This window comes from Pteropus medius, unplaced genomic scaffold (assembly GCF_902729225.1).
Source record: "Pteropus medius unplaced genomic scaffold, Ma_sr-lr_union100, whole genome shotgun sequence".
Lineage (NCBI taxonomy): Eukaryota > Metazoa > Chordata > Mammalia > Chiroptera > Pteropodidae > Pteropus > Pteropus medius.
The window spans coordinates 1272453-1284784 of NW_024341893.1; the positions used below are offsets into that span (position 1 = coordinate 1272453).

At 52.6% G+C, this 12332-nt stretch overlaps 2 protein-coding genes across 9 annotated transcripts; one reads left to right on the top strand and one right to left on the bottom strand.

Annotated features, from left to right (window-relative positions):
- The first annotated feature begins 2 nt into the window (after positions 1–2).
- Positions 3–6801, top strand: FBXO17 (F-box protein 17). 5 transcript variants are annotated; one of them, XR_005651101.1, is made up of 6 exons: positions 3–365; positions 1200–1311; positions 3306–3401; positions 4240–4375; positions 5826–6380; positions 6475–6801. XR_005651101.1 is itself a non-coding variant. In XM_039854583.1 (5 exons), the coding sequence occupies exons 1-5, from the start codon at positions 17–19 to the stop codon at positions 5967–5969; spliced, it is 837 nt and encodes a 278-aa protein (XP_039710517.1). In that variant the 5' UTR covers positions 3–16; the 3' UTR covers positions 5970–6801. The 5 variants fall into 5 exon arrangements, 2 of the variants coding, with proteins under 2 accessions (XP_039710517.1, XP_039710539.1); XR_005651102.1 differs by having other exon boundaries at positions 6565–6801; XR_005651104.1 differs by lacking the exon at positions 6475–6801 and adding an exon at positions 4827–4997 and having other exon boundaries at positions 5826–5959.
- Positions 6802–7593: 792 nt separating this feature from the next.
- Positions 7594–10633, bottom strand: MRPS12 (mitochondrial ribosomal protein S12). Of its 4 annotated transcripts, none has more exons than XM_039854646.1 (3): positions 10075–10633; positions 9778–9845; positions 7594–8253 (listed from the first exon to the last, which is right to left on the bottom strand). In XM_039854646.1, the coding sequence occupies exons 2-3, from the start codon at positions 9824–9826 to the stop codon at positions 7883–7885; spliced, it is 420 nt and encodes a 139-aa protein (XP_039710580.1). In that variant the 5' UTR covers positions 9827–9845; positions 10075–10633; the 3' UTR covers positions 7594–7882. The 4 variants fall into 4 exon arrangements, with proteins under 4 accessions (XP_039710580.1, XP_039710570.1, XP_039710552.1 ...); XM_039854636.1 differs by having other exon boundaries at positions 10071–10633; XM_039854618.1 differs by having other exon boundaries at positions 10066–10633.
- Between the last annotated feature and the right edge of the window lie 1699 nt (positions 10634–12332).

Genomic DNA, 12332 nt, shown 5'->3' on the forward strand with positions numbered 1-12332 from the left:
ATTCCAGAGGCCGGAGATGGGCGCCCGGCCCTCGCGGCGGCGGCTGCCCCGGGACCCGCCCATAGCCTTGGACGCGCTGCCTCCGGAGCTGCTGGTGCAGGTGCTGAGCCACGTGCCGCCGCGCGCGTTGGTGACGCGTTGCCGCTCAGTGTGCCGCGCATGGCGCGACGTGGTGGATGGGCCCACCGTGTGGCTGCTGCAGCTGGCCCGCGACCGCAGCGCCGAGGGCCGCGCGCTCTACGCGGTGGCCCAGCGCTGCCCGCCCAACAGCGAGGAGGAGGAGGAGTTTCCGCTCTGCGCCCTGGCGCGCTACTGCCTGCGAGCGCCCCTCGCCCGCAACCTCATCTTCAACTCCTGCGGAGAGCGTGAGTGCCAGGGGCGGGGCCTGACCACGGGGGCGGGGACGGGACGGAGACCTGGCGGGGACGCGGCGGGGGCAGGGCGGGGTAGACCGAAGGCCTGTGCGGGATGGGGGCCCGGGGCGTGGCCAGGACGAGGGGAGAGGGGCGGGGCCGGGAGTCAGGGGCGTGGTCTAGGAAGAGGTCCGTAAGAAACTGGATGGGCGAGGCCAAGGTGGGGTTGGGGAAGAAACGGACTAGATGGGAGGAACCAGAGCTGTGGACAGTGGAAGAAAACGGAATGGGTGAGTGAGACAGAGCAGGTGGAACCAGGGTGCGGGACCGTGGCGAAGCGCTGGAACTGTAGACTCAGTGGGCGGGGCTAAGGGGAGGAGCCAGGGGAGAGCTGGAAGCCGATTGGGTGCTGATGGGGCGGAGCTTGCATAGAAATATGAGGCTTCATTGAATGGCTGTGGGGAGGAGGAACTAATCGAGTGTGGGTGCCAAGGCAGGAGGAGCTAGGAGGGCTAGGGGCCATGGCGGAAGGACCCCGGGGCTAGTCCAGGGGAGAAGCCGAGTATATTGAGAGGCTAAAGGGAGACAACTGGAGGCGGGGGCGAGGGGGCGGAGAACAGAGCGAGACTGAGGAGAAGCTGAGTGGATAAGCAAAGCTGAGTGACGCGGTCGTGGGATGGGACCAGGAAAGCCAGCTGTTGGGAGGCGGAGCCAGAGTGGAAGAAGGCGGGGGTGTGGAGCGCGTCGGCGAAGCTGGTGGGCCGGGCAAGTAGAGAGTTTGGCGGGCTCTCTGGTTCGCGAGCTGGCAGGAGAATCCCTTGTCTTCAACCCTGCTGTATCCAACAGAGGGCTTCAGAGGCTGGGAGGTGGAGCACGGCGGGAATGGCTGGGCCGTGGAAAAGAACCTAACAGTGGTGCCGGGGGCTCCTTCCCAGACCTGTTTCGTGACTTCTTTCGAGTGAGTGGCCTTCGATCCCTAAGGCAAGGGCCTCAAGGAGGGAGGGGACCCAACCCCACCATCCTCATCCTCACCCACCTTCACCCTCCCCTCATTCATTTATTCAGTCAATCAACATATATTTGTTGAGGACCCGCCAGGTACCAGGCATTGTTTTATATGCCAAAATACAAGGAAAATTCAGAAAGATCATTTGCATTTTAGATGTAAGGTGGAGGGAGACATTAAATACATGAACAATAGAACAACAAGAACACAACATTTAGAATACCTTCTCTCTGCCAGATGCTTTACATATAACTCTTTTAATCCTGACAACCCTGTGACATAAATACTATTGTTATCTCCTCTTTATAATAGGAAACTGAGGCAGAGAGTAACTAACAACTGGTAAAATGGTGGAGCTGGGACTTGAACCCAAGTAATTTGGCTCCGGAGCTTCTGATTGTGATAGATGCTATGAAGACAGCAGAATAGTTTGATTGCTTGGTTGATTATATTTATCTTCATACCCCATACCCATTTTCTTTGACTTTGCCCCAATACTCAACCATTCTTACATGGCATTATCCAGCTTTCTAGTAGTTGCCAGTGTATTAGGGGTGAAGCGATATCTCATTGCTGTTTTAATTTTAATTTGCATATTTCAGTTTACTAATTATTAAGCATCTCTGCATGTGCTTGTTAGCTTTTTGGATTCCCTCTTTTTTTTTCTCAATCGCCTGTTTATATTTTCTATTAGGGCTGACATCTTATTTTTGTTGATATACAAGAATTCCTTGTATCTTCTGGATGTCCCTCCCTTGTTCATCCCGGACATTGTGAAATCTCCCTCTTTACCATCTGTATTAACTGTGTCCATGGTATCCTTTATTTGGTGTTCTTTGTTGTTATTTTTATATGATCAAATTTATCTCTTTTTTGCTTTAGAAGTCGTTTCTGAAATTTTGTTTTAAAATTTTGTTTTGAAATTTTGTTTCCTATCCTTAGATCCTAACAGTAGTCTCTTATGTGCTCTTCTAGTAAACTTGTAGTTTTATCTTTCACATTTAGAGATTTAATCCACCTATGAATGTGGTGTTAGCTAAGGATCCAATTCCCCCCTCATACACATTCCATATACTGAGCCAGTTTTCCCAACACCATCTACAAAAGCACCCATCCCTTCCCCATGGAGCGACTGTGCTGTCTATCATTTATGAAGTTCCCATGCATACCTAGGTCTGTCCCTGAGCACTCTGTTCCATTCCACTGGTCAACTTATCAGTTTTTCCATCAGTACTATACTATCTACATTATTACGGCATATTCAAATGAGGGCTGAAGGGCTGTTTACAAAGGTGTAGGCAGACCACATGGGATACTGCATGACCCCCAGGCTAGTAACAGTGGAGAGAAGGGTCATTGCCACCCCTAGGCCTGACAAGGGTAAGGAGAGGAAGCAGTTACTGAAACATTAAGACAGAGAAAACTGAGGAGAGGGCACTGTGGAGCTGTCCCCTTCTGTTGAGAGACACAGCATTCCCACTGTGATCCCATGAGAGGGAGCCAGGAAGATAAACACCCTGATTTTACTCTTTTCTCCCTTCTGTCTCTTGCTGGAGCTTCCCGTTGGCTAACCCAACAGGAAGTAGAGGGTAAGGGAGATGAGTCCATACAGGCAAAAAAAAAAAAAACCTCAGACCTTGGGCCCCCGCAATTTAGAAGGCCCCAGCAGTCCCTGCTCAATGTGGGCCTCCGTTTATATTGAGGTTCCAGTCGCCACAAATATTAGAGACAGGCCCGTATCCAGGTCAGCCTCTTGGAGACCAGGGTGGGGTAGAGAATGGTAGAGGGATGTGAGAGGCCAATGGGGATGCCCAGCCCAGCATACAGCTTGTCTAGAGAGGAAACCCTGAGGAGCAGGCTTTAGACAAGAGTTGTTGGGGGAGCCTTCTGGGGGGATGTGATTTCCAGTCTGCTCCATCCCCACCACCACCATCTCCCCTTCCCAGATGGTGCTTCAAGCGGCAGCTTGTGGACTTGGTAATGGAGGGGATGTGGCAGGAGCTGCTGGATAGCGCCCAGATCGAGATCTGTGTGGCTGACTGGTAAGTTAAAAATGGCAGCCTGCCCCCAGAACCAATGGTGGTGGCAGCAGTCCTGCAAAAAGGGGCTCATTTTGTGCCCCCATCAATGCCTCGGGCTAACCACTGTTACGGTACCTTCTTCATAGGCTGAGAGAGGAAAAGTGATGATCTCATCGTTGCGGAGCCAGGGAGGAGTGGAGCCTTAGTGAACCCAGAGCCCCCACTCTGCACTCCTCCCCACCCTCTACCCAGCAGGCTCCAGGGTTCCTGGCATGGGGGCCGCTGACTGCCTTGGCTTGGTCTGAAACAAGGTGTCTCCCTCACCCATTCCACCCCCATCGCCTGCAACTCTGCGCTGACCCTAAGGGCTTGTGGACAACAAGGCCTCAGAAGGATATGGAGCACTGTACTCTGAACACTGAGACTCAGAAGGGGCAGAGTTGGGCTGGGGGCACTGGCTGGCTTTGGTGCCTGAGGGACTACGATGAGCCCCTTCCTCTCCAGGGCACCCAGGTTCCTTCACAAATCACCCCAGCTCCTCCACCCTCATGCTCTTGCACCTCCACAGAAAATCCTAGGGCTCTGTCTCCTCCACAGAGCTGTGGCCACCCCAGAGCATCCAGATTCCTACTCCCTTAGGCTCCTCCCCAGAAACACCCAGGCTCCTCCCTCAGGCTCTGGCTCCACCTCCAGGAGCACCCAGGCTCCTACCCCAGAACCCCAAGCTGACATCTCTCCATATGGGGTGGGTGTGCGTGGCCCTCATCAAAGTTCAGGGAGCCCCGCCTTCAGCCTCCTTCCCTCCATCCCAGAAACTGGATGGGTGGGGGCGGCATCGAGGCTCACTGCCACCTGGCAGGTGGGGTGCCCGGGAGAACTGCGGCTGCATCTACCGGCTTCGGGTCCGCCTACTGGACGTGTACGAAAACGAAGTGGTCAAGTTCTCCGCCTCACCCAACCCGGTCCTTCAGTGGACTGAGAGAGGCTGCCGGCAGGTGGGTCCAGACGGCTTTCCAGACTACCCCTGACCTGCTTGCTCAAACCTCTCACCCTGCTCAGATTCCCTTCTCGGCTTGCATCACCGCTGGATATTTATAATAACAGCTAACAAACACTGAGCCCTTAGTACATGTTCCAAGAGTTGGCCCTATTAATTCACTTCATTAGCACAACAGCCTAGTGGTGCGAAGTACATTGGTCGAGCACCTACTTGCACTGGGCACTGCTCTAAGTGCTGGGAAGGCACTGGCCCCATAGAGCATGCAGGGGCGGATTCAAGCCAACGCTGGCTCCTAAGCCTGTGCCGTCATAATCATCGCACCTCAGTTATTACCATAACCTTTCAGGTGGTCTTGTTTCCACTCCCGATCTCCTTCCCCCAACCCTCACCCAACACCCAGACTCAGCAGCCAGAAAGATCCCATTAAAAAGTTAATCGGATCACAGGTGTCCCCTTCTTGTGAGTTACCGCATGGCTACATCTCAGAGTGAAAACCAGTCCTGTGACGCAGCCATAAAAAGACATAAAGTACGGATCCCGGCTACAACATGGACGGAGCTTGGAGACAGTATGCTAAGTGACGGGCCAGGAGCAAAAGGCCACATATGTGACTGCAGGTATATGAAATGTCCAGAATTAGTAAAACCATGAAGACAGAAAGCAGACAGATTAGTGGTTGCCAGGGGGTAGGAGGAGGGAGGAACTGGAAGTAGTGACTAATGGGTACAAGGTTTTTCCCCTGGGGTGATGGAAATGTTCCAGGATTAGATAGTGGTGATGGTTGCATAACATTGTGAATATACTAAAAACGCCTGAACTGTACAGTTTAAAATGGTTCATTTTATGGTAGGTGAATTTTAGCTCAATAAGAAACTGGAAGAGATAAAAAAGCCAGAAACTGGGAGCATTTGAGATCTTACACCCTGGCATATGTTGCCAGTTTGGCTCAAATAAACTTATAAAAAAAATTTTTTAAAAAGCCAGAAGCCAAAGTCTTAGCTGGGTCTGAAGGCCCCGCCCCATCTGCCGATTACCTCCCTGACCCCCTCCCACTGCTCCCACCCTGCTCCAGGCACACTCCTACCCCAGGGTCTTTGCACTGACTGGTCCCGTCTGGACCGCTCTTCCTCCAGCTTCCCACATGGTGCCCTCCCCTCCTTCAGGTCTCTGCTCAAATGTCACCCCAGTGGGGACTTTGCTTTCGCTCTTTACAACCCCACCCTCCTGCAGAATCCCCTCTGCCTCTTACCCCCATCTATCCTCAGTGCCTGTGTCCCCTGCTAGTCATCTCCACCAGGGCAGGGGCTATGTGCTGCTTTCTACACTGCTGTATTCCCAGTGCCTAGAGCAGGGGCTGGTCCCGACTCAGTGTCGGGGAGCATCTGTCCAGGAGGAGGAAGAGGAGCCCACAGGTCCTCACCGTCTGGCTCTCCTTCCCCACTCAGGTCTCCCACGTCTTCACCAGCTTTGGCAAGGGCATCCGCTACGTGTCTTTTGAGCAGTACGGGAGGGACGCACGTGCCTGGGCGGGGCGCTCTGGCGCCCTTGTGCCACACTCCAGCGTGAGGGTTCGGATCCGCCTGTCCTAGCCCGCCAGCCGGATCAGCCCTTGCAGGACCTACTGCCATCTGCCGGATATCAATGCCAATCAAGGGCGGCTTTGCAGCTGGGAGCCAGAGGATGCCCAGGGACAGCGTGGGGGGGGGGTCCCTGTGGCCTGTTCCTGGCCAGCCCCCAGCGAACCCCACTTTCTGCTGCTTCAGCACAGTGGCCCACATGCTGTTCCAGGAACCAGGGGTCCAACCAGGCTGCTCGCGGCTTCTCCAGTCAGGGGAGTTCAAGGAATAATTGAGACTTTTACCTTGCCTGCAAATTGTTTTCTCTCACATGTGGATGTCAGCTGGCAGACTGAGTCAAAAAACTAAGGCCAAACCAGGATTTCTAATGGGGTACAGCTGCCGACAACTTGGGACAATGAATCTTGATGGCATGTTTCCGGGGTAAGCTGATTGCTGGTGGGGAGCAGAAGCCAGTTGGGGCAGCCTGTCCTTGAGGGGATCAACGGGGCATCTAAGGAAACCCCTTCTGTTTCAGGGAGTCTCTGGGATTCAGCTGTAGGTTCCATGAGACCTCCACTGCCCATCGGCACCTCCCCTTAGGCGACACTGGCACTGTTTCTTGCAGAATTCCTGAGGCGGAGTTCCTGCTGACCCCCAAGCGTCCTCCACTCCCACCTCCTGCCCCTGACTCAGGGGCAGCTTGCCTCCTGCAGGACAAAACCCTCCTTTTCTCTGAGCCCACCTGCACACAGATTCCAGGAGCAAGGCCTGCCGTGAAGGAAAGCTCTCTTGTTCCGACTCCGGCTTCCTCCAGCTGGGCACAGCCACCAAACTAGCTCAATAAAGTTGGTGCTAAATATGAGATTGTGGGGGACCCTTGTCTGTACTCAGTGCACTCATCTGCCCCCCACCTTGATCCTAAAAGGCCTCATGGGAACTTCCTGGAAATCATGAGAACTTTAGGAGATGTGCTAAATGCCATGCTGGAAACCGAGGCGGGCTACAGGCAGCACTGAGCAGCTCCCACGCCAGTTCTCCAAACAGCTCAGTCAGGCACCGTAATTGAAGCCATTTAGTCGGAGTATAGTGACCTGCCCAAGGTCATCTGGCCAGCAAGCAGGAGAGGCAGGGCTTGCTCAGGCGTCGGGCTCCAGAACTCAAGGATATAAGCACCGTGGTGGCCAAGCACATGGTCAGGCGAGGCCAGTATTACTCTCAGGACCATTTCCAAGAGGGGAAACAGGCCCAAGGACTAGAACCAATAAATCCAAAGCCACAGAGCTAAGCGCTAGAGGCAGGGTTGGAAGCCAGGCGTGTGCCGAGTCTGAGAATAACAGAAGCTTCCACTTAGGGAGCAGTGCACCCCATTTAATCCTTTCAATGTCCCTTCCTCACCATTACAATTACTGCCATTTTCAGGAGGAAGCTTGAGGGTGGGGCTTTCCTTTCCCAGCCCCACCACCCCCAAGGGGAACCAGGTCTGTGATTCCAAAGCTTAAAACAGTTATGTAACCATCTGCATGTGCTTTGCATGTAGTGTCTAATTTAATCTTCACCAAACCCAACAAAAATGATGTGAGTGGAGGAGAACACTCAGGCCCAGAGGGGATGTCAGCCTCCAAGACCACACAGAGAGCGAATAACGGGCAAGGCGTACACATCACAACCACAGGGTCTGTGTGTTTATTACAAGCCCTTCCCATCAGATGGTGGTAGTGTACAGTCACAGCGGAAGAGGCCCCTTGCACCAACACTCTGTACGTGGACACCAGAGTGTTGGCAGAGGGCACCTTTTTCCAATTTACACCCAGGACCCCCAGGGGCTGATGGTGGTTCCGATGGAAGAGGTGGAAACAGGATTTGAACCAGGACCAGCGACTTCTCAAGGATACTGCAGGAAGGCTCTTGTTCCACATGCACCCCAGCATGCGTGGCCCTGGCAGTCACTTCTTCTTCTGCACATGGCCACAGTCATATTTGCCACGCACAACCTTGAGCTTGACGCCTGGCAGGTCCTGGGTGCGGCCGCCCTGCACAAGTACAATGTGGTGCTCCTGCAGGCTGTGGCCCTCTCCGGGGATAAAGCAGACGGCTTCGCGGCCTGTGCTGAGCCGCACGCGGCAGCACTTGCGGTTGGCCGAGTTGGGCTTCTTGGGTTTGCGGGTGAACGTGCGCAGAACCACACCCTTCAGCTGCGGCCGGCCCTCGGTGGGACCCGGACCGGGAGATGGCCACTTCGGAGGCCCCCGGCGGTGAATCTGGTTCAGGGTGGCCATGGGGCGGGTGGCCCAGAGCCGGGGGGCCAGGGCTAGGCCTGGAGAGACACACCCGAGAGGATGGAGGGAGGGAGTTATTACCCCAATGAACAGATAAGTATCAGAGACTGAATTCTGGTGTTCTAGGCACCGTTCCAAGCGCTTTACAAGGATGCATTTCTTTATATCTAGGGGTGCTCACAGACAATAGTAATAACATTTATTGAGCAACACATGTCAGGTTCTATTTTAAAGATTTTACATAAATTAACATTTTATTCTGCAAGGAAGGTATTAATTTTAATGCTGTTTAAACAGAATAATAAAAGCAAACAGGTTCACACTGTGTCACATACTGTTTCCTGCATCATACTTATGTTAACTCATGGCTCCCCACACCAACGCTATGGGTGTTCCGGGGAGGTATCTCTCTTCCTCCTTCTGTCACACCCACTTTCAACCTCCGTGAGCAGATCTTGTCAGCTGAACTTTCACATAAACCCCTTCTCCCTCCTCCACTGCACCCACTGCAGTCTGTCCACCCTCTTGTGTCTTCCTCCCAGGTCTCCCCATTCCTACCATCCGCTCCAACACGCAACCAGAGGGACCCTGGGGGCACCTGAGTCTGATCACCTCCCCTGATCAAGCCCTCCTGTGGTGCCATCTTACTCACAGTAAGAGACAAAATGAGGCCCCACAAGATTTGCTCACAGGTAGGATGTAGGATGTAAAAAGATTCAAAGATAATTGGATTCACTTCAACAAACATTCATTGAGCACCTAATGTGCCCTGGTGCTAACAGTGGAGCCACAGTGGTGACTGAGCCACTCTCTCTTGAAGCTCCCAGTCCAGAGCTTTGAGGTCCATCCTTTTTATCATAAGCACAGATGTCCTTTCACACTTAAACTTCACACTTCCCTCCACATCCAGGGCAGATCCTGGCCCTACTGTGTATTTCCATATGTCCTCATATCTCAAGTTAGAGAAGGATCCTCAAACAGGATGAGATATTTCTAGAAGAGACTACCATGAGATCTGCATGTCAAGCCACCCAGATTCCCCAGGCAGGGTGCAGGCCTGATTTGCCCAAGCCTTGTGATCCTTGGTGAGTGGCAAACAGAAGGTGCTCCATAAAGGTTTACAGAGTGAATAAGTGACTGAAATACTTCACAAAGGGCATGGCCCATGCGAAGCATTTTATATTTATTAAATGAATCCGTTCATAAATAAAGCGTCACTCTCACTACCTGACATTTACAAAACTCTTGAAAAATATCAGCTGAATGAATGACTTAAACGCCTTGCTTGGATGTCTCACCTACGGAAGGTATTTAGCAGGTGCGGCATTCGCTGAAGAAATAAATAATTGACTCCAACTTCTGGTACTCGCCTGCTGTGTAGTAGCCCCAACCCAACAACTTCTCACATCTTGCTACTGCAGCCCGAGCTCCGCCAAAGCACAGCGCGTAACCAACCCTGATTTAAAACCCTGATTCCCTCGGGGTTGCGGTCGAGGCACACAAGTCCCAGAGGAGATAACCTTCATCCAGCTTCGTTTCTGCGGCCCAAGCCCCCCACTTACCATAACTTAGGGACGTGTTGAGGCTACGGAGAAAGCCGGACCAGGACATCCCGCCGCCTGCAGCGCCCCTGAGGGGATAAGAGACTCAGAAAAGAGAAGGGAAAAGCGGCCGCAGAAGGGCGAGGGTCCAAATTCTCCATTCCCGCTCTCGGGGTCTTCTGGTTGAATCTAAGAAATTTCCTCTGAGTAGACTCTCGGGAACCCAACCGCCCCCTCTCGCATACTGGAGGAAAGTGAAAACTGAGCAGAGGGCTGGGGAAGTTTGGAAGACCCCAGGACTCCACCGACCTCACCGACCCCAGCAGGATCCGCAGACACGCTAAATCCAGCTTCAGCCACTGCCGGGGGTTAGCACCGCAGGGATTGGCTGGTTCTGCCTCTCGCGGACTCCGAAGGGGCGGGACATAGATGACGATTGGGCCACAACAGAATCAACCTCGGTTAACTTCTGTCACTTAAAATTTTTTTTGAGATACGGGAGGCGCTCGCCCCTTCTAAGGTCTTGATTGGCTCGTCTCGAGCAGGACGGTTGCTTTGCAATTGGTCTAAACGCGGAGTGGGCGGGACGAAAAGTGCGTGGCTCCTTGTCCCTCGTCCAAGATGGCTGCGTCCATCGCGCGGCGCTTGAGGCCCTTGGTGGCCTGCCAGGGGCTCCTGCCTCGGGGAGCCTGCGTCTGCAACCAGAACCCAAGAAGAAGTTTCGCGACGGAGAAAGGACACCGGAACCTCCTGTACGAGCATGCACGCGAGGGCTACAGCGCGCTCCCTCAGCTGGACATGGAGCCGCTGTGCGCATGCCCTGAAGAGGCCGCGCGTACCCTCGAGCTCCGCAAAGGGGAGCTGCGGCCGGAAGACCTGCCGGCGATCGTGAGTACGCTTGCGCGGGGCAGCCGTCCGCCGGGGCGCTTTGCCTATTGGCTGTTGGCTTTACGGACGAAGTAGGCTTGCAAGATACTCTCCAGCAGGGGGCGGACTCCTGGCCGGAATTTTAGTTCCTGCCCAAGTGTAGCGAGCGTATTGTGCTTGCTTCCCACGGAAGCGCTGGTTGTCCACCGGGTGCTAAGGCCTGCTGTCTAGACACCTATTATGCGCCTGTTCCATAAAGCCTGCTGGGTACCGACTGCGCTAGGAACTTTGTGCAAATGTCCCGTGACATCATGCCAGGCTTATTCTGCGTCCACATCCAAAGGAAAAGGGGAGACAGGGATGGGAATTAGGCGGGTCGGGGGTTGGGGGGACGGGGAGGAGAAATGGGGTTGGTTCTTGGCTTTTGGTGAGCGATGGAGTCCTGCACCTGACCTACACGAAGTAGGCAGTTAAATAAGGTTATTTAATGAATGGTTCTATTAACCAGATATTTAGAGAGTACCTACTATTCCAGCTGTTGAGGATAAAGTGGTGAATAATTATAAAATACCTAGCACTTATATAATACTACCTTTTGAAGAACTAGAACCCGGGTCACTATACTTCCAGGCCCTGCTGGGGTGCTGAGGATGGTGGGGACCCCAAATCCTCCCCTCCCTCTCGTGGGTTCCCTTACTATCCTGTTCTAAGTGCTTTATACATATTAGCTTCACTTAAGTTTTGCAACAACCGTGTGAGATAGGTGCCAATATTGTCCCCCATTTTATCAGAGGGGAAACTAAGGCTCAGAGAAGTTAATTAACTTGCCCAAGATCCTGCAGCTGGTTAAGTTCCAGAGTGAGAATTTGAACCTATGTTGTCTGGCCCCAGAACGCAGCCTTAACTACCAGTGCTGTGCTTACTCATGAGCAAGGTAATCTGAGTTCACAGTCTAGTGAAAGAGCGATATTTAACGTACAATTAAAAACATAATCTCTAGTAAGTACTATGAGGACAACAGAGGACACAGTACTGGGAGTGCTTCTCACGAGGTGGAGGTGGTGTTAGGCAAACATCTGTGGAGTTTGTAAGGTTAGCCAGGGAAACGGGAGAGGAGCATCCCAAGTAGAGGGACCAGCACTTACTAAAGCCTAGATGTAGGATGAAATGAAGGTAATTTAGAGTTTCACACCCTTTAGTAGCATTTTTCAAACTTCGTGGCCAAGGGTAAGAAGTGTATTTCACGTCCTGACCCAGTACACACACCCCAGATTGAAACCAAAGTTTCATTAACAATTCTTGCTCTTACTCTGTGTAATACATTATGTTTTGTTACAGTCTGTTTAATTTTAAACATGCTGGCTTAGACACCCATTAGAATGGCAGTTATCAAAAAAACAAAAACTATCAAGTGTTGGCAAGGATGTGGAGAACTTAAAAACCCTCTGCATTGCTAAAGGGAATGTAAATAAATGTTCGGTGGCTGTGGAAAAACAGTCTGGCAGTTCCTCAACAAATTAAAGTTTCCATGTGACCTGGCAATTCCACTTCTGGGTATGTACCCAAAAGAGCTGAAAGCAGGGACCTGAAACAGATTTCTGTGCGTGCATGTTCATGGCAGCATTATTCACAACATCCAAAAGGTGGAAACAACCCAAGTGTCCACCAACAGATGGACAGATTAACAGAAGGTAGTATGTACACACACA

What these genes read in the sequence shown, in the direction of transcription:
- MRPS12 (XM_039854646.1), bottom strand. Translation starts at nt 9,826, where the DNA reads ATGTCCTGGTCCGGCTTTCTCCGTAGCCTCAACACGTCCCTAAGTTAT. An exon ending in CAACACGTCCCTAAGTTATG is followed by an intron (nt 8,254 to 9,777) that starts GTAAGTGGGGGG and finishes GTGTCTCTCCAG; the next exon opens with GCCTAGCCCTGGCCCCCCGG.
- FBXO17 (XM_039854583.1), top strand. Translation starts at nt 17, where the DNA reads ATGGGCGCCCGGCCCTCGCGGCGGCGGCTGCCCCGGGACCCGCCCATA. An exon ending in GAGATCTGTGTGGCTGACTG is followed by an intron (nt 3,402 to 4,239) that starts GTAAGTTAAAAA and finishes GCCACCTGGCAG; the next exon opens with GTGGGGTGCCCGGGAGAACT. An exon ending in CTGAGAGAGGCTGCCGGCAG is followed by an intron (nt 4,376 to 5,825) that starts GTGGGTCCAGAC and finishes TTCCCCACTCAG; the next exon opens with GTCTCCCACGTCTTCACCAG.